Source organism: Cynocephalus volans, chromosome 6 (genome assembly GCF_027409185.1).
Source record: "Cynocephalus volans isolate mCynVol1 chromosome 6, mCynVol1.pri, whole genome shotgun sequence".
In the NCBI taxonomy this organism is placed as follows: domain Eukaryota; kingdom Metazoa; phylum Chordata; class Mammalia; order Dermoptera; family Cynocephalidae; genus Cynocephalus; species Cynocephalus volans.
The window spans coordinates 114,649,711-114,666,055 of record NC_084465.1 but is presented as its reverse complement, the minus strand read 5'-3'; the positions used below and the strand labels follow the sequence as shown (position 1 = coordinate 114,666,055).

General features: G+C 45.6%; 1 protein-coding gene and 1 pseudogene across 7 annotated transcripts in view; both read right to left on the bottom strand.

Moving 5' to 3' along the window:
* Positions 1 to 239: 239 nt before the first annotated feature.
* Positions 240 to 16,345, bottom strand: part of XPO6 (exportin 6) — a 109,096-nt gene continuing 92,990 nt past the window's right edge. For 3 of the 7 annotated variants that reach the window (XM_063100332.1, XM_063100334.1, XM_063100337.1), the window contains 9 exons: positions 16,026 to 16,172; positions 14,812 to 15,001; positions 10,464 to 10,619; positions 9,224 to 9,338; positions 8,883 to 9,054; positions 6,953 to 7,114; positions 4,033 to 4,131; positions 3,572 to 3,862; positions 240 to 947 (listed from right to left, as the gene is read on the bottom strand). In XM_063100332.1, the coding sequence (XP_062956402.1) occupies positions 846 to 947; positions 3,572 to 3,862; positions 4,033 to 4,131; positions 6,953 to 7,114; positions 8,883 to 9,054; positions 9,224 to 9,338; positions 10,464 to 10,619; positions 14,812 to 15,001; positions 16,026 to 16,172 (1,434 nt within the window). In that variant the 3' untranslated portion in view covers positions 240 to 845. Of the gene's footprint in view, positions 948 to 3,571; positions 3,863 to 4,032; positions 4,132 to 6,418; positions 6,518 to 6,952; positions 7,115 to 8,882; positions 9,055 to 9,223; positions 9,339 to 10,463; positions 10,620 to 14,811; positions 15,002 to 16,025; positions 16,173 to 16,345 lie in introns of those variants that run through there. The other 4 variants (XM_063100335.1, XM_063100336.1, XR_010023874.1 and 1 more) reach the window with 3 other exon arrangements.
* On the bottom strand, positions 12,421 to 14,720 carry LOC134380085 (EKC/KEOPS complex subunit TPRKB-like; annotated as a pseudogene).

The window sequence follows — 16,345 nt, the reverse complement described above, 5'->3', positions numbered from 1 at the left end:
CAAGAAATGAGGACCCTGATTCTTCACACGGCTTAATGGAGATGTTGTCTAGAAGAGAGAGAGTGGGACACAGCCAGACTCTACACAAGCCAGTCCTCCCCCAATATGCTCTCCCAAGGCACAAACACAGCCTTGAGTTCCCTCATGCCTCATGTCCCTTTCTCCCACCAGGATAGGCCCCCTCACCTGGATGCTGGCCCTAAGGAGGCTCTGAATGGATAGAAGCTCCCTCACCAGTGTTTATATAACAACAACATAAGCATTTTATTTTTTCATTAAGCTTCTTAGTTTCTTAGTATCACAATGGAATGATGAGAAAACAAGAACAAAACATGAGTCTTTGCAAATCTCTGACAAACAGCAGAGACTTCAAGGCAATCAGGGCAGGGGAGGCTCAACAGAAGCGCCAAACAGTTCCTACACCGTGTCTCTCTTGGCTGGATGGGCCAAGGAGTGGAATGGTGAGAAGGTGGCACTGTTGTAAGCTGTCCTTGGCATTTCTGCCCCACGACTGACATGTGTGTGATCTGCATGGACCACCCCACGGGATTTCCCAGTGCCTCCCTGGTACCTGGCCACATGACCCTCCGCCTGCTCTAAACACCCTGGGACCTCCATCTAGTGCTGACATGGGCCCTGAAGCCAACTCTGCTGGTGGTGGCAGGAGACAAGGGTGGAGGAGGGACAGAGGCAGGCAATGCTGCTGAGGGTGTGAAAATCCAAGGAGTAGCCGAGACTTGTCTGAGAGACATCTGTGGTGGAAGATGGAGGTGGTGCAGGTGGCAGCGGCAGAAGTTTGTGTCCCTCAGGTGGCAAGCAGGCCGAAGAGGCATGCAGGGCCGAGCCTAGAGCTTCACAGTGCCAGGGGGCAGGCTGTCATTGCAGAGTCTGTAGTAGCGCAGGTCGTTGACCAGCCTGTGCACATTCTGGGTGAACGAGGGCAGGTCCTGGAAGGCAGGGGCACAGCTGCAGCCCAGCCCCGCACAGGCCCACCTGCCCCACCCATCATCCCAGATCACCCACCCTCCAGATCCCCCAGCTACATCCGTCCAGAGTGTGCTTTGGAGCTATGCGAACATTTTACAAAACTCAAAACCTCTACTCATTCTTGCACTGCATGTTAGCAGAGGCTCTGTGCAAGGCACTGTGGGAGAAAGAGAATAATGGGGAATGCTTCTTTAGGGCTTACCATATGCCAGGCATTGTGGCAAGCAACTCACGGACGTTAGCTCATTGAGCACTCACCATAGCCCTAGGACACAGATACTATTAGAACTACTACTCTGGGGATGAAGAAGATGAAGGAAAGAGAGATGAAGAGACACGCCCCAGGTTACATAGACGGCGAGGGAAGGAAGGTCCAGACTGGACTTGGCACACTCGCTCCTGAGCCTGGGCTCCTGAACACTGGCAGGGCTGGCGATTCAGTCCTCTCCCGCACCACAGTCAGTTGAGGTGACGGCATTTACACTCAGCCATGTCTGCACATTCCTTCCCACCCAGGACTCCAGGCAGCCCCCACCAATCAAGAGTGACACCCGAGCAGGAGCACACATGCCACCCTATGCCTACCCTGCTGGAAGCAGCACGAATCATGTAAAGTAACCATACTATAAAGCAAGGGAGCCCGTCGCAGTTTAAACCCTGAACTCTAGCATGTGCCATATGAGACCTTCCCTTCTTTACCGTGAGATTACTGAATGCCTACTGTGTAGGTCCAGATGGGGAGTAAATAACGTATACACAAAGCTCTGTCACAGAGTGGGCTGGATCCCTGCCCTGGCTGCTGGTGCCAAGGTGATCCCTTCATAAACCCCAGGTGACAAGACGAGGTTCAGAAAACAGCTGAGGTTACCTGCAGTTCTCTCCACTCCACCTCTGACACTGTTCCTCTTTCAGAGAGGCTGCTCAGGCACCTCCTGCTTCCTGGCCCCAGCTGGCAAGGTCAGCGCCTCTGCTCCAGGCTCTCTACCCGCCTTTGGCCCACCAGGCTTTGGGGAGTGTGTGCAGGCTCTGGAGCCAGAACACCCAGGCCTGAGTCTTGCTTCCTGGCTCTCCCACTTCCAGGTTCTGTAACTGCCAACTAACAGCTGATCTCCTGAGCCTGGGTTATCTGTGAAATGGGGTTAATAACAGTACCTACACTTCAGAAGGTTGTGGGATGCCTAAAAAAGGTGGAGCATGTAAAGCACGTGGCACAATGTGGTCAACAGAGGGAGCTGTATCACCTGTCTTCCCTGAAGGCAGGGTCTGTGTCCCACACCCGGCCTGAGAGGCAGCAGCTGCAAACACAGAGTGAGTGAGTGAATGAAATTTTCATCCGCTCATCCTCAAGAAAACCAACCAAGGGGTGTCTTTTAAATCAGTGGCTCTCAAACGCCAAATAAGAATTTCCTGGGTGGAACATTTCTCTATTTTTAATAAGCATACCAGGTGTTTTTGACGTATAACTAGATTTGGAAGCCACTGCTTTAAATCAAGATGACTGATAGCCACATCATTAGAAACTGATAACTAAAAATTAGGATTTGGCCTCTAGGAAAAAGAAGAAAAAAAAATATCCACCTGGCTGAAGAAGCCTAGAAGAGAACAACATAGATTCCAAGGAAAGAAAGACTCTAAGACAAAGGAAAATACAATCTGAACCTAAGAAAATACAGTCCTGACATATACCACAAATGAGAAAAGTGAGGAATAAGTAAAGTTTGCTCCAGCAAGAGCAACACGTAAATCTAAACACTGAAGTAGAACCATGAACAAGTGCTCAATACAGGAGTCATGTTAAGAACACCAAGAGGATGTGGGAGAAAGAGAAAATTTCTCCTCTTAATTTCATCAAGTGTGAGGTGGAGAAAGAAGAAAAATACTTTTCCAAAGGAAAAGTTCCAATAAGGGACTATCAGGCCAGGAACAGAGACTCAGACATCCGAAACAAGAAAAGGAGGGCAGGAAGCTCCCAGGAAGGTGGCCCCAGGACAGGAGAGACAGGGCACACTGGGCGCAGATAGTAACAATGACTTCACATGCATCCAGGGCCATCAGCACCCAGAGCTCCCACCTGAGCTACCACACAGGCCTGGCCTTCCCAGGGCGGGCAGCAGTGTCGTAAGAGGGTAAGGACGATGTGGGCTCCTACTAAGCTGAGCTGGGGTTGGGCTGTGCTGCGAAGAACCCAGGGCAGCCCAAGGAACGGGGTCCCATCTCTTACCCTGGGGACCCAGAGAAGCAGCGGCCAAGCACCCATCTTCTTGGCCCATCTTCAAGTTTGGCCAAAGACCGACAAATGTGGCTTCTACCACCCTTCGGTGCTGACCCTGCAGGGGATCAGCCCCACAAGGACACGCGGCAGGGCTGGTCAGAGGCGTGTTCTGACAGGTGGGGCAAGCACAAAGAAGCTGACAAACCAGACGGTCTGCTGGGCCTCACTGGCTAAGAACCCATATGCTGCAGAAGCCAAGACTGGAAGAGCATGTGCCCGCCACTCCTGCCACAGCACTGCATCACCCAGGCACTGCCCAGGCTGCCCACACCCACAGGCCCTGAGTGCCCGGGGCAGCCTGCCCCTCCTCACCAAATAGGCGCAGGCTCGAGTGCTTGCCCTCCCTGCAGCCCAGCCTCTTGCTGTCCTCACCCGATCCATCTTGAAATTCCGACCCAGAACGTTTTTCTGGTTGGCATCCACACCATCACAGCTGGTCAGAAACTCTGGGAGGAAGGCTGCAAAGAAGCCATCGAAGTCTACAGAGGCCATGTTGTAAATGGCGATGCCGATTTCCTCCTGCAGAAGGTCGTGGGACTTGTGAACCAGCACCTGGAGCAGCACATTCACAAACTGGAACAGCATGGTGGTCCGGAAGATCTTCTGCAGGTGGACAGAGACCAGTGAGTGGCGGCCACGAGGGCTCTGGCCCCAAAGCTATTCCAGGTCCCAGCCTACCTCCCGCCACGCTCTCCAGCAAGTGACCTGAGGAATGAGACTCGGCCTGTGCCGCCTCTGATGAAGGAGTCTTTCCCAGAGGGATGGGCACTTACCTTATGGTACAGCTTCTGCTTGCTATTGAGGGTTTCCAAATAGAAGAGATTTTGTTTAAAAAGGTGGATGTCAGGCTGGAGAAAGGACTGTCCAAAAGCCTAGGAAATACCACCATTTCAGAAGTAGCATTCACACTCCCTCAGACCAAGCCCCCCTGGGGCATCTACCCTATGCCATAAGAACTGGCACTCCACCAGTGGCTTGTCGATTCCTCTGACCCATCTGCTCAGATCTCTGCAATGCTCCTTAGCTCCCACAGTGGGCCTCCCCTCTTATTCTGGTCTCATCTTGCACCTTTTGTAACAAACCTCTAGAAACCCTTCGTGGGACCTCTCTGAAGCAAGCAGCTCACAACTCTAGTAAAATCTCTCAGCTATCTTAGCAGACTCCAAAGCCCGCCTGCCTCCCCTGAAACCAACTAATTCCCTCCACAAGCCCTCCCTCTCCTTGGCATCCCAGGCTCATAAGCCACAAATCCTTTGAGGCTCCTTCACAACCAGCTGCCTCTGCCTGGGGGTTAAGCAAGAGCAAATTTCTAAACTGCTTTGGAATTTTAAAATTCCTGGGGTGTAAAGGTTACTAGTTCAGGGGCAAAAAGAAACATACCCCTTCCCCCCCAAAAAACCCAAAGTGCCCTGCTCTGACAGAAAGTGACCATGGGGGAAGTGGGGAAGTTGGTGGTCTACAGGAAACCTTTCTAGAATAAGCAGTGACTGTTCTGTCATTCTGTCCCTGGCCCTAAGCTATGAGAAGGGGATCTTGTAATCCCTGATGCAGTGACTGGATCTCTGTCATGACCAACAGTTTCCACTTATTTAAAGTTGGTGATGGAGTTTAGATGTGTTGTCCCCTCCAAAACTCATGTGGAAATTTGATCCCCAATGTGGCAGTGTTGGAAACTGATTGAGTCATGGGGGGCGGATCCCTTATGAATGGAATGGATTAATGCTCTCCCTGGGGGAGGGGGGATTAATGAGTGAGTTCTTGCTCTATTAGTTCCCGCGAGAGCTCATTGCTTAAAAAGACCCTGGCACCTTGTCTCTATTGCTTCCTGTCGCCATGTGATCTGCTTGTACCCAGCGGCTGCCTGCCACTTTCAGCCATGAGTAGAAGCAGCCTGAGGCCCATGTCAGATGCAGCTGTCCCAGAATAGTAAGCCAAATAAACCTCTCTTCTTTATAAATTACCCAGTCTCAGGTAATTCTGTTATAGCAACACAAAACAGACTAAAACAGTTGGATTTACTGAAGTATAACACAGAGTAAAACTTTTGAGATTGGCACTGTAAGAACTATGATCAACACACAGAGCTGTGCCACCCCCATCACAATCAAGACGGGACACTTCCATCTCCCCAAGACATTCCCTCAGGCCCTCTTTGTAGCAATCCTCTCCCCCCTACTCCTAGGCAACCACTGCTCATTCTCTGTCCCTATAGTTTTGCCTTCTCCAGAATGTCACATAATGGAATAGAATCTTAAGGCATGGAGCCTTTTGGATAGGGCTTCTTTCACCTAGGATCATATATTTGAAATTCATCTATGTTGTTGCTTGTACCAACAACTTATTCCTTTTTACTGTTAAGTCTATTGTATGCACGTACCAGCTTATTTATCCATTCTCCCACTGATGGATATTGGTATTGTTTTCTGTTTGGGGCAATTATGCAAAATGCCACTATAAACATTTATGTAGATAAATTATGTACATAGGTTGTGTGAACATATGCTTTCATTAATCTTGGGTAACATCCTTAGAAGTGGGATTGCTAGCTCTTATAGTAACTATATATTCATATCTAACTTCATAAGAAACTACCAAACTGCGAAACTATTTTTCATAGTGGCTTTTACTAGCCCTGAGGGGGATCAGGCATCAGTCTGCCAAAAAAAAAGTCTTAAAAGCAAGGACAAAGTTTAGAGAAAGATGGGAGGGGAACAAATATTTGAACCCTGCAAACCCAAGCCCGTGGTGGGCACTGGGGATGGAAAAAACCAGGGTAGGTCATGTGCTTTCAAGAGAGGAATTTCCACACAGGAGAGTGTATGTGCACGTGTGTGCTTATGCCCACATGCATGTTATATGTTGGTGGAGAGCTGAAGGGAGGGAGGTAGAAATTTCCCTGGCTTTCCCAGGAAGAAGAGCATGCACTGAAAAAAATAAATAAATAAATAAAGAGAAGACTCTACTTAGAATAAAAAGTTATACATCTGAGTGCAGAACACAAGAGAGCACCTGAAAGCAGCCACCAAGCAGTCTGGCTATCCCGACAAGCGGATGCCGTCCAGCCTTCCACAGCAAGGTGTGCTTAGCGCCCCTCCCCCAGACAGCTTACTCTGTCAGACACAACAGTCACACTTGATCCGAAAACAAGTACTAACTCACAGGGCGCAGCTCCTCCCAATATGGTATGAGCCAGATTGATCTTTAAAAAATGCAGATCGCTGGGCCCCTCCAGGAGAGACTCCTTATTCAGTCAGTTTCCTGTTAAGGAGGGCCCCAGGTTATTCTGATTCAGGCAGTCTCTTTACACTTGGGGAAACACTGCTTGCTATAAGGTAAAGGAAACTGACATTTATCAACCATCTACATGTGCCACGTACTTTGTGTATGTTATCTCATTTAACTTCACAACAAACCCATGAGGCAGTATTAGCCCCACTTTAGAGATGAAGACACTGAGGCTCCAGGAAATGAATTAACTTCAGAGAATACTAAGAAATAGAGCTGAGCTTCAGACCCAAGACTGTGGGGGCTTCAAAGACAGTACTTGTTGCAGTGGCCAGGTTACAGCAAATGGGACTATATGCCAGAGAGGCAAACCAAGGGACAGACAGGCCAATGGACCCAGGCAGTGTCCAGAATGAGGCTTGTTCGTTCTCAGAGCCTATGGCACCCTCGTCACCTCTTCCACATTACCTGCATGATGGCACTGAACTGGGGCTCATTCTCCATCTGCTCCTCGGCAATCCCCCTCTGAACACTGGCCAGGACAGTGGACTTGAAGAAGTACCTCCAGTTGTGATGGAGTGACCGGAAAAGGAGTTCGAACAGCTCAGCCTTCACGTCAGGGGAGGGGCGCTATGGAGACACACACAGACACTCTAACTTCTCCTTCCTGCAGCTTGGGGAACCTCTGTCAGCCTAGGCCCCTACCAAGAAAGAAGACCCAGAGATGCCTGGTAACAGCAGGCAGAATGTCAGCATTCCAACCACACTCTTGTCACTTCCTGTGCAGAACTCATCGAGGCCCCTGGGAGTCAACACTTCACACCAGGAGCACTTCACGTGAGTGCAGAATGCATGGGTCAGTGCCACAGGACACTTTTTCTCATGGATTCGCTCAGCTTTTTACACTAGGAAAAAAGGCTACTAAGTGGCATAACAATTAGGAATATGGATTTTCTGTTCCAAAAACAGCTGATTTATCTGTCATATCTTCTTGGTTACGTTGTCCCTTTTCCCAGAATAAAAAACACTGTCCCAGCTAACCCGCTGGTCTTAAGCAACCTCTGAGGCTAAAGACAAACAAGAGGCCTTAAAAAGCAGATCTGCTCTCTACAGAAAAGGGAAGTTTAAAGAGCACTTAGAAACCACAGAAAGAAGTGTTAAAGAGAACCTCTGGGAGGAGGCAGGGCACTGCACTAATTGCCCTCCGGGCCAGTCTCCAGTTTCGCTAGCAGCCAGGATTGAGTGGAGCTGGAGACAAGAAGGGGGCAAGCCCAGCAATCTTTTCTACCTTCACCAAAAGTCTCCAAATCACTGGAGAACATGCAGGTCACATTATTCCAGATATCCCTGAAGAATTTAAAATTATAAGGCCCAGATATGTTTAAGTCAGGCTTTATTAAATTGACACCAGAGGTCACAAGCTTCCATGGCAGGAAGCTTTATAAGCCCCAACTGTATTTCATGATGCAAAGCAACTGGCTTTCTTTTGGTCTTAGTTTGAACAGTTAAAAAGGTTAGCTCTCAAAAAAAAAAAAAGTTAGCTCTTATTTACATAACCATTACTATAAAATTTAAGTTAAATCTATACTTACTCTGGATCTTGTCATGCTGAATGCCTGTTTTCTAACAAGAACAAAGTGCTTTCCTATGGCACTGAAAGGTTTACTTGAATGGTTCCAAGAACTTGCCTTGTATCCCTGAGATTGTGAATGTTTTTAATAGGAAAGTACAGTCGCCCCTTGATATCCATGGGGGGGTTGGTCCCAGGACCTCCCACAGATACCAAAGTCTGCAGATGTGCAAATCTCTGATATAAAATGGCATAGTATCTGCATAAAACCCATGTACATCCTCTTATATACTTTAAATCATCTCTAGATTACTTACAGTACCTAACCCAATGTAAATGCTGTGTATACATAGTTGTTATACTGTATTGTTTGGGGAAAGTCTGTGCATGCTCAGAACAGATTCAATTTTTTTTCCTCAATATTTTCAATCTATAGTTGGCTGAATCCATGGATGTGGAACACACAGATACAGAGGGGCTGAGTATACATTTGTTATAATGTTTGCTGTAGAAAACTATATAGTCACTTAAAATTATAAATTGTTTGCCAAAGGAGATTGCTTATCCCTACCAACCAACCTTGTGATGATTAACCTGTTATACTTACACTAAACTAGTTCTAATTAAGTTGACCAATATAAAAAGACTGTGCTGTACCAAACTAAAGGCATTCTTTCTTGGAAAAAACATTTTACAAGACTATTAAATTAAATAACAAATGAACTTTGAAACACAATATATTTAATACATTTTCCTCGATATTTCATTCCCTCCCCAATCCTGAGACGGAAGACAGCACGGGGGACCACCCTACAAAGCCCCTCTTACCTCAGCAATGATGGGATACACCTGCTCCATGCATAGGGAGATGATGCTGGGGAGGAACGGTTTGAACACCTGGCCAGGCTCCTGGACCACCACCTGCAGGATCTTCAGGAACTTCTCCACCACCCGGCAGCCAGTGCTGCCTTCGTGGAGAATGCTCTCAGCCAACTGTTCTCTACAGACAAGAGAAAACCACACAATAACCAAAGAAATGTTTCTTCAGGCACCAGCATTAAACATTTGTGACAAGTAGAGAAAAGGAGTAAAAAGTCCCACGCTTTGCAGCCAGGCTCCATTATTTCTCCCTTGAATCAGAAAACCACGGACAGCAGGTTTGTGGTTACCTGGTAAACATATTGAGGAAAGTCTGTATGATCTGTTCAGTGAAAGGCACGCCCATCTGTACTCTAAGGCCTCGAAACAGAGTGAGGAAGAAGCTCAGCATCTCATCAGTCACATCTAAATAAAGGGACAAAGCAAATGATCACAGGTATGCACACAGGGATAAAGAGAAGCCCTTGACTTGACGGAGTTCTTTTGCAATCTGCACTATCATCTCTAAGGCTTCCTGGTGGAAGAAATTTCTATAACACTATTAAAGCCAATGACTGAAAGAGCAAAATGATTAAGGACATGCTGTGAAAATAGCCCTGGTACAGGGAGCCTTTGCCTAACGGCTTGCCATAGGAAACGGAGGTTGTCTTGAAGCCTCCCTCATTGCCCAGCAGCCGGCAACAGCCGAAGTTTTCTTAGCAGATGGATCATTTTGAGTTCACACTGATCAAACTCTTCAAATGGGTCAACACCTAAGTACTTTAGCCATTTCTCTCTCTGACCAATAATTCCAGCAGTTGGGTCAAAGTGGCTAAAAGTAGATAATGAGGGTGTATTCAGGTTGTGTGGCCTTGGTCCATTAAAGGATTAATTGCAGAAAATACTGGTTACATTTAGTGCAGTTCCACTTACAGATCTCAAGAATCATCTCGTATAGTACGTTCTTGCTCTAACCGCACACAATCTGCTTGCAAGCAGCAATTGATGTCTATTTGCTGAGAAGTCCTTGATATTTCTCTCATAAGACTGACAAGACTACTATAAATGCCTTCATGAGAGCCCGGCAAGTACACCACAGAGCTAGAGAGAGCCTCTTGCAGTGACAGGGACAGAGCAGGGTGAGGGGAACGATCTCAGCAAAACTCACCTTGCCACGTAAGTAGATAAGTAGCACTAATCTGAAACCATTCTCCAGCCTCTCTTGTATGAAGCCCCCCTTACTCTCGCATCGACTTATGTTCCATACTGGGGAAAGGCAAATGAAAGGTAGGCAATAGGCCTCAAGTGACTTGCGCCACCTGACACAGGTGCGAAGGCCCATACTGAGGGCTCTGCTCACTTTTCCATGGGGCTTTGGCCCCAGACACCCCAAATAAACATTACTGCCCTCTGCCTCCAGCATCGGGGTTCCCTCAATGAGAAAGTCAAGGGCTGCACTGCACCAACTTCCAGTGTGCTCTATGGATCTAAGCAGTTACTCTGGCTATTATTAGTACCACCCACCAGGAAGGCCCCTGGGCCAGCACCTACCTGACTGATGAATAAAAGCTGGAAAGAGGGCCAGGGAGACCTGAACGGATTCCTGCAGTGACTGGTAGCAGATCTGTCTGGACTTGGTAGACTCCCCAGAAATACTCTCCACGATATCTTCTAGGACACTAAGTGTCTGGTGGATAATCATTTTGGCTGCAAATCAAATTAAGCTGCAGGTTATGACTTGTCTGAGGATAAAGCATGGTAAAAAGGAATACAAGGGAAGGGGAAGAAACTTGCAAAGGTATCAAGAAGACAATCACACAGCAGTCTTGCTAAAGGAATACAGTCTCTCCTGATAACGTTGCAAATTTTTATCTCTATATCCCTCTCTTTTTTTTTTTTTCCTTACTGCCAGGATTCAGGTTACCTGCCTGCTTGCTTGCTCAGGTTTTTGCCTCTATTTTACCTCTACCCACCAGCAACAAATCCACAGAAAAGAAGAGATGAAATATAGCCCCAATTTAGGTGCCCTGGACTTAATGAAAAGTACATGATGGTGAATAGACAGGTCAGAAAATAATAAGTGTCACAAGGTAATTACTATAGGCAAGAATGAATGCATGCTGACCAAACCTTCTCCATCAACTATAGATACTGCTCTAGCCTGGTAATACACACAAGCATATGCCATGCACATGTAACAATGCTGAGGTCAGGAACAGATTGCCTGATCAATCCTTGGCCTATTAGACCTGGAGCCTAAGAATATAATCACTGTCATTACAATGCATTACATTATTTGTTATCGACAATATGTAATTCTAAGAACACCCTAGTGTATGAGTTCACTTTATGATGCCATACAGCACCCAGAAAACAGAATCAGTGGCCAGCAAAAGGGCAGGAGTTCAGAGAAACCTGGATACGAACTACAGATAGTCTGTAAATGACTATATACCATGGGCAGGATCCCTGTCAGCACACCAGGGACAGCCAACAGGCCCACCTCTGCAGGGTTAACATGAGGATCAGAGACACAGTTCAGAACCATTCAGGCAATATGCCTGGTATTTAAGAAGGTCCAGGACAGGGGCACTCTCAGCACTCCCCAGCACATAGGCGGTCACAGAGCTTCCCACCAGCCTCCCCAAGGAGACCTCCCCATGGCCCAGCCTAAGCCTGGCACACTCAACCCTGGCGACCTCCAGAGGCTGATCCACGGGTGGGCTGAGAGAGCCACCCTCCACCTGGCAACATCTCCGGACCATTCTGAGCCCCTGAGCTCACCTGCCTCTGTGGGGCTAAAGCAGCACCCAGGGAAGGAAAGAAAAAAGAAGACAAGCTTAGGAGGTGGGTATAATCAGGTTTGAGCCCTAACTCTAGCTAGATTCTGGGTCTCAGTTTCCTCATCTGAAAATGTGGAGAGAGTGGATAAATAACATCATCTCACTCATAGGACTAAGGATGAAAGAAGACAGTGGCCCTTCCCAGGCGTGGTCCACTAGAGGCTGGTCACGGTGATGCTGGAAAGTAAATGAAAGGCACACCCACACTACTCACTAAGGAGCCACCCACAACTACAAGCATGTGGACTATTACCAAGGCAGGAAACCACACTTAGGGTAGACATTTCCCCACGAATACACAAGGCACAGAGGAAGCAGTCTTGGGGTAGAAACTAACAGAGGCAAGAGAATAAAACCTGACCTCTGACATTTAAGAAAACTGAAATCAAAACCAAGATTTATAAAAGCGTATAAGTAAAAAACTGAAATACTACAAGTATGTAATCATAGAGAATGGGTACATAAACTATGGTACTCCCACAGGATAGGATGTTATAAAACCACTCAAAAATAGGTTTTCAGGAAGAAAGAGGCCTGTGGCAAAGTGGTGCAGAGCACAGGATTCTGGAGCCTTTCAGACCCACGTTTGACTCCTGAACCCACCACTTTCTCTATGACCCTGAGCAACTTAAACCTACCAGGCCTTGAGGGAGAAAGGTACCTTTCTAGCGGACAGACTGGAAGATGCTGCCTGAGACACGTGACCACATCAAACATCAGTAATGGGACAAAAGAAGTGATGCAACAGGAAGTACACACATCATTATAGCAAAAACATGAAAATGGCCAGACACAACAGTATTATGGGGCATTCTACAAGAAACAGGCCTGGACTCTTCAATAATGCCAGTATCATGAAAGACAAAAAATTGGGGGTGCACTTCTACAGTAAAGGAGACTAAAGAGAGGTGACAACCAAATATAAAGCACGATCCTTGATTATATCCTGAATTTTTAAAAAGCAAAAAGGGACATTTCGGTAATAGAGAAAGATTTTAATATGGTCTATGTATTAAATCACATTACTGTAACAATGTGTAGCATCTTTGTTGTGTTAATGATGTTTTGGTTATGTAAGAGAATATACTGTTCTATATAAAGATGAAGGTTAAGCATTCAGATAAAGTGTCAACATGTGCAATTTACTTTAAATGACTCAGTTTTTAAAAAGGGTGTTTTGGGGGGAAGAAAGCACAAATGTGGCAAAGCATTAATAATTTGTGAATCTGGGTGAAAGATATACAGTTATTCATTTTCTTATTCTTTCAACTATTCCATAGGTTTAAAATTTTTTCTAAGTACAAAGTTGGAATAGGAAACAGAAAATTTTCCAAAGCTTCATTTCATCACTGTGGAATGAGGATAAGATACATCTCATAGGGTTATAGAGCAAAGACTAAGAGTTCTCAACCCACTGCCTGACACATAGTGAACTTTCAACAAATGTCAACCATGTTTTTAATTATGTTCACTAAGGAAATCTATTCATGCTGTTAGCACATAGTTCTGACACATGCTCACCCCCTCTGAAGTTAAGCCATGGCCATGCAGCTTGCTCTGGCCAATAAAACGTGAGTGGAAGTGACAAGTGTCACTTTAAGAACGAATACACAGTTTGCCATGTTCCCTTCCGAGTGTAAGCACATACTGAAATAGAGCCTGCATCAGCCTGGATCCTTACATGACTGCCCCACCCACCTTGACCCAACTGGACATGTAGTATGAGCAAAAATAATTTTTTTCCTTGCATTAAGTCACTAAGCTTTTGGGGTTGTTTGTTACCACAGAGCATATCCTAGCCTATGCTGACTGATAAAATTACCATGTAGGATAAAAGGAAGAAAAAAAGACCATTAAACTTTATAAAACATGATTACAAAATAGCTGGAGGGCAAGTTACCTAATCATACCTTAGTTTCCTCACGGACAAAATCAGGATAATTAATAGTACTTAACTAATAAGGTTGATGTGAGAGTTAAATGAATTGCTGAATTTTGAAAAATATTTAGAACCAGGTTCAAACACCAGACTTTGAAAGTTTGTGCTGGCACGGCCAGATTTGACGATGAATATATAAAATCGCCAAAGCAAGAGCCTAGGACACAGTATGCCCTCAATATGTCAGCTACTCTTATCCAACTGTATAACTATAAAATTCATTTAAAAATAGAAAGATGATAACAAAGCATAGTTAAAATGGTTACTCTCTAAAATATTAAAACTGGTGAGATTTAGGAGTTTTCTTTTCCTTCTTCATACTATTCTAATATTTTTGTACAATGAGCATATTAATCTTCCTGATTATAAAAGTATTATTTTAAAAAAGAATGCTGAGTATTTACTACTCTTTTTGACATTTCACAAAGCATTTTTATTGGCATTCTATAAATGACACGATCTGATAACGTTCCATTATTTTCTTATTGTGAAAACAGACTGTATTTTAAAAATATTTCTGTAATACTTGTTATTTCAGGAAGATTGTTCAGAGAAATCTGAAACCTTATACTTGAACTAGAATTCTCCTGATTCATATTTTCTCCCTCTTTAATATAAACAATCAAATTTCTAGTGCCATTTGTGAAGATATCAAGCTCTTTCAATATCTCTGAAATATCTGTATTTATAAAAAGGCTAAAGCCAACCTCAGAAGAATTCTTAAATTCGTCTTCCAGTGTGTAGAGGTGAACTGCTTTGTTTGCTTATATAAGGTTCTAAGATGGATCAATAATCACTGTGGGATTTATTTTGCCGATGGAAGGCACCATCAATAGTGTCTTCCATGGACGTTTTTCTTAGGTCTCCAGCATTTTTTACATTTTAAATAAGAGACGAGGCAGTCTGCATTCAGGAAACAGGTACAGCTGATGTGTTAACTGAATTCTATAGACAAGTGGGATTCTACTACCTGAATGTGACTTTGATTAGCAGCTGTGTGACTATGGACAAATGAATTCACCTCATGAGCCTCAGGTGTAAATTTCATCTGCCACAAAGGAAGGACAGTACCTGCCCTATGTATCTTCCTGGGTTGTCCCTACCTAGGATCACTTACTGTCATCTAGTGGCATCTTTCTCTGTGGGGAGACAGCATTGGGTTTCAGGTTGCGATAGTCTCGGGAGAGTGCAGAGATGAGGCTGGCATGATTGATGGAGCGCACAGGCCATTGCTGCTCATTTTCTGGTAGGTTTGGCCACGGAAGCAGCAAGATGTTAGAGAGGGCTCGGCACACCAACACCTGAGCCTAGAAGAGACCCCAAAGGCATTCATCAGTGGTCAAAGAGCAGAGCACATCAGAGGTCAAAGAGCAACAGGCAGCAGAGTGCCATACCTGGCATAGCCTTTGGCACCCACTGCATACTTTGGGCTCAGGCCCCAGGCTCCTTTCTTATAACCTGGGTGGGGCCTTTGGTCCAACTCTCAGGCAACCCAGGAGGAAAAAGAAATGAAGCAATAACACCAAGTCGGGGTACAGCACAACCCAAGGCCAGCCTCCATAATCATTCCTGGTGCTCTCACTTCCCCTCTAATCTGGTCCTTGAAGCATTACAGAGGGACAAATCACATTGCAGACACTGAATGTGTCCCTCAGCTACTGGCTTCTGACTTCCTCTTAGGAGAATCTCTTATAAATCCACATGGCCTCGGCACCAAGTCAGAAACAACACATTCACATCCAGGTGCTGTTAAGTACCTGCTTAACTCCCCTCCTAAGCCACCCATTTTTTTGTTTGTTTTTAAACTTCTAGCCTGAGCCTCCTAGGAGGATTCTAAAAGAATACACTTGCTTGGAGATTCTCAACCCTAAAAAAAACCAAATACATTACAAGAAAAAAAAACAACAAAACCCAGACTGGTTTGACCCCAAAAGAATGCAAAGAAGACTCACAACACTGGCAAAAGTACAGCAAAACCTCTCTGCATATTGTGAGAAGCTTTTTCATGTCTAAATCAGTACACCAGCTATTTGTATTCTTGTAAAAGGCATTATAAAAAGTACTGAGGCTGGCTGGTTAGCTCAGTTGATTAGAATGCAGTGCTATTACACCAAGGTCAAGGGTTTGGATCTCTGTCCAGCTGTCAAAAAACCAAAACAAACAAGAGAATCACTGAGGCTGTGTTACTGTCGTACAAGTTAGAAATACGTCTATGTTAGCATGGCCTGTAAGCGCTCTGAGTATAAAAACAAAGGCCAGACTCCTCTTCCTCGACTTCCCCAGGTTTGAGCCATACAGCTATAGGGATCCCAGGGGAGCCTTGGGCCTCACCTTATCAACAAGTCGCTGGGCAGAGGCATCAGTGATTCTGTTGAACACTTTCTGCACTGCAGGGATGCTGATCAGAAAGACGGGCCGCACAGTGGTGGCCAGTGAGACCAGTAAGTGGCACGCAGATAGCAGCAACTTGTCTTGTACCTAGAAAGGGAAGAGGACATGTCAGCTCACTACATACCTTGTGAGACTGATATTAGAAGAACTCTGGTAAGGCAGCCACAAGCTAAATATCCTCTTGACTGCCAAATTATACCAGCTAGGCTCTGTCTCAAAAATTGTTCCTATGATGACTCTCAGCAATCTTCTTTGTCATG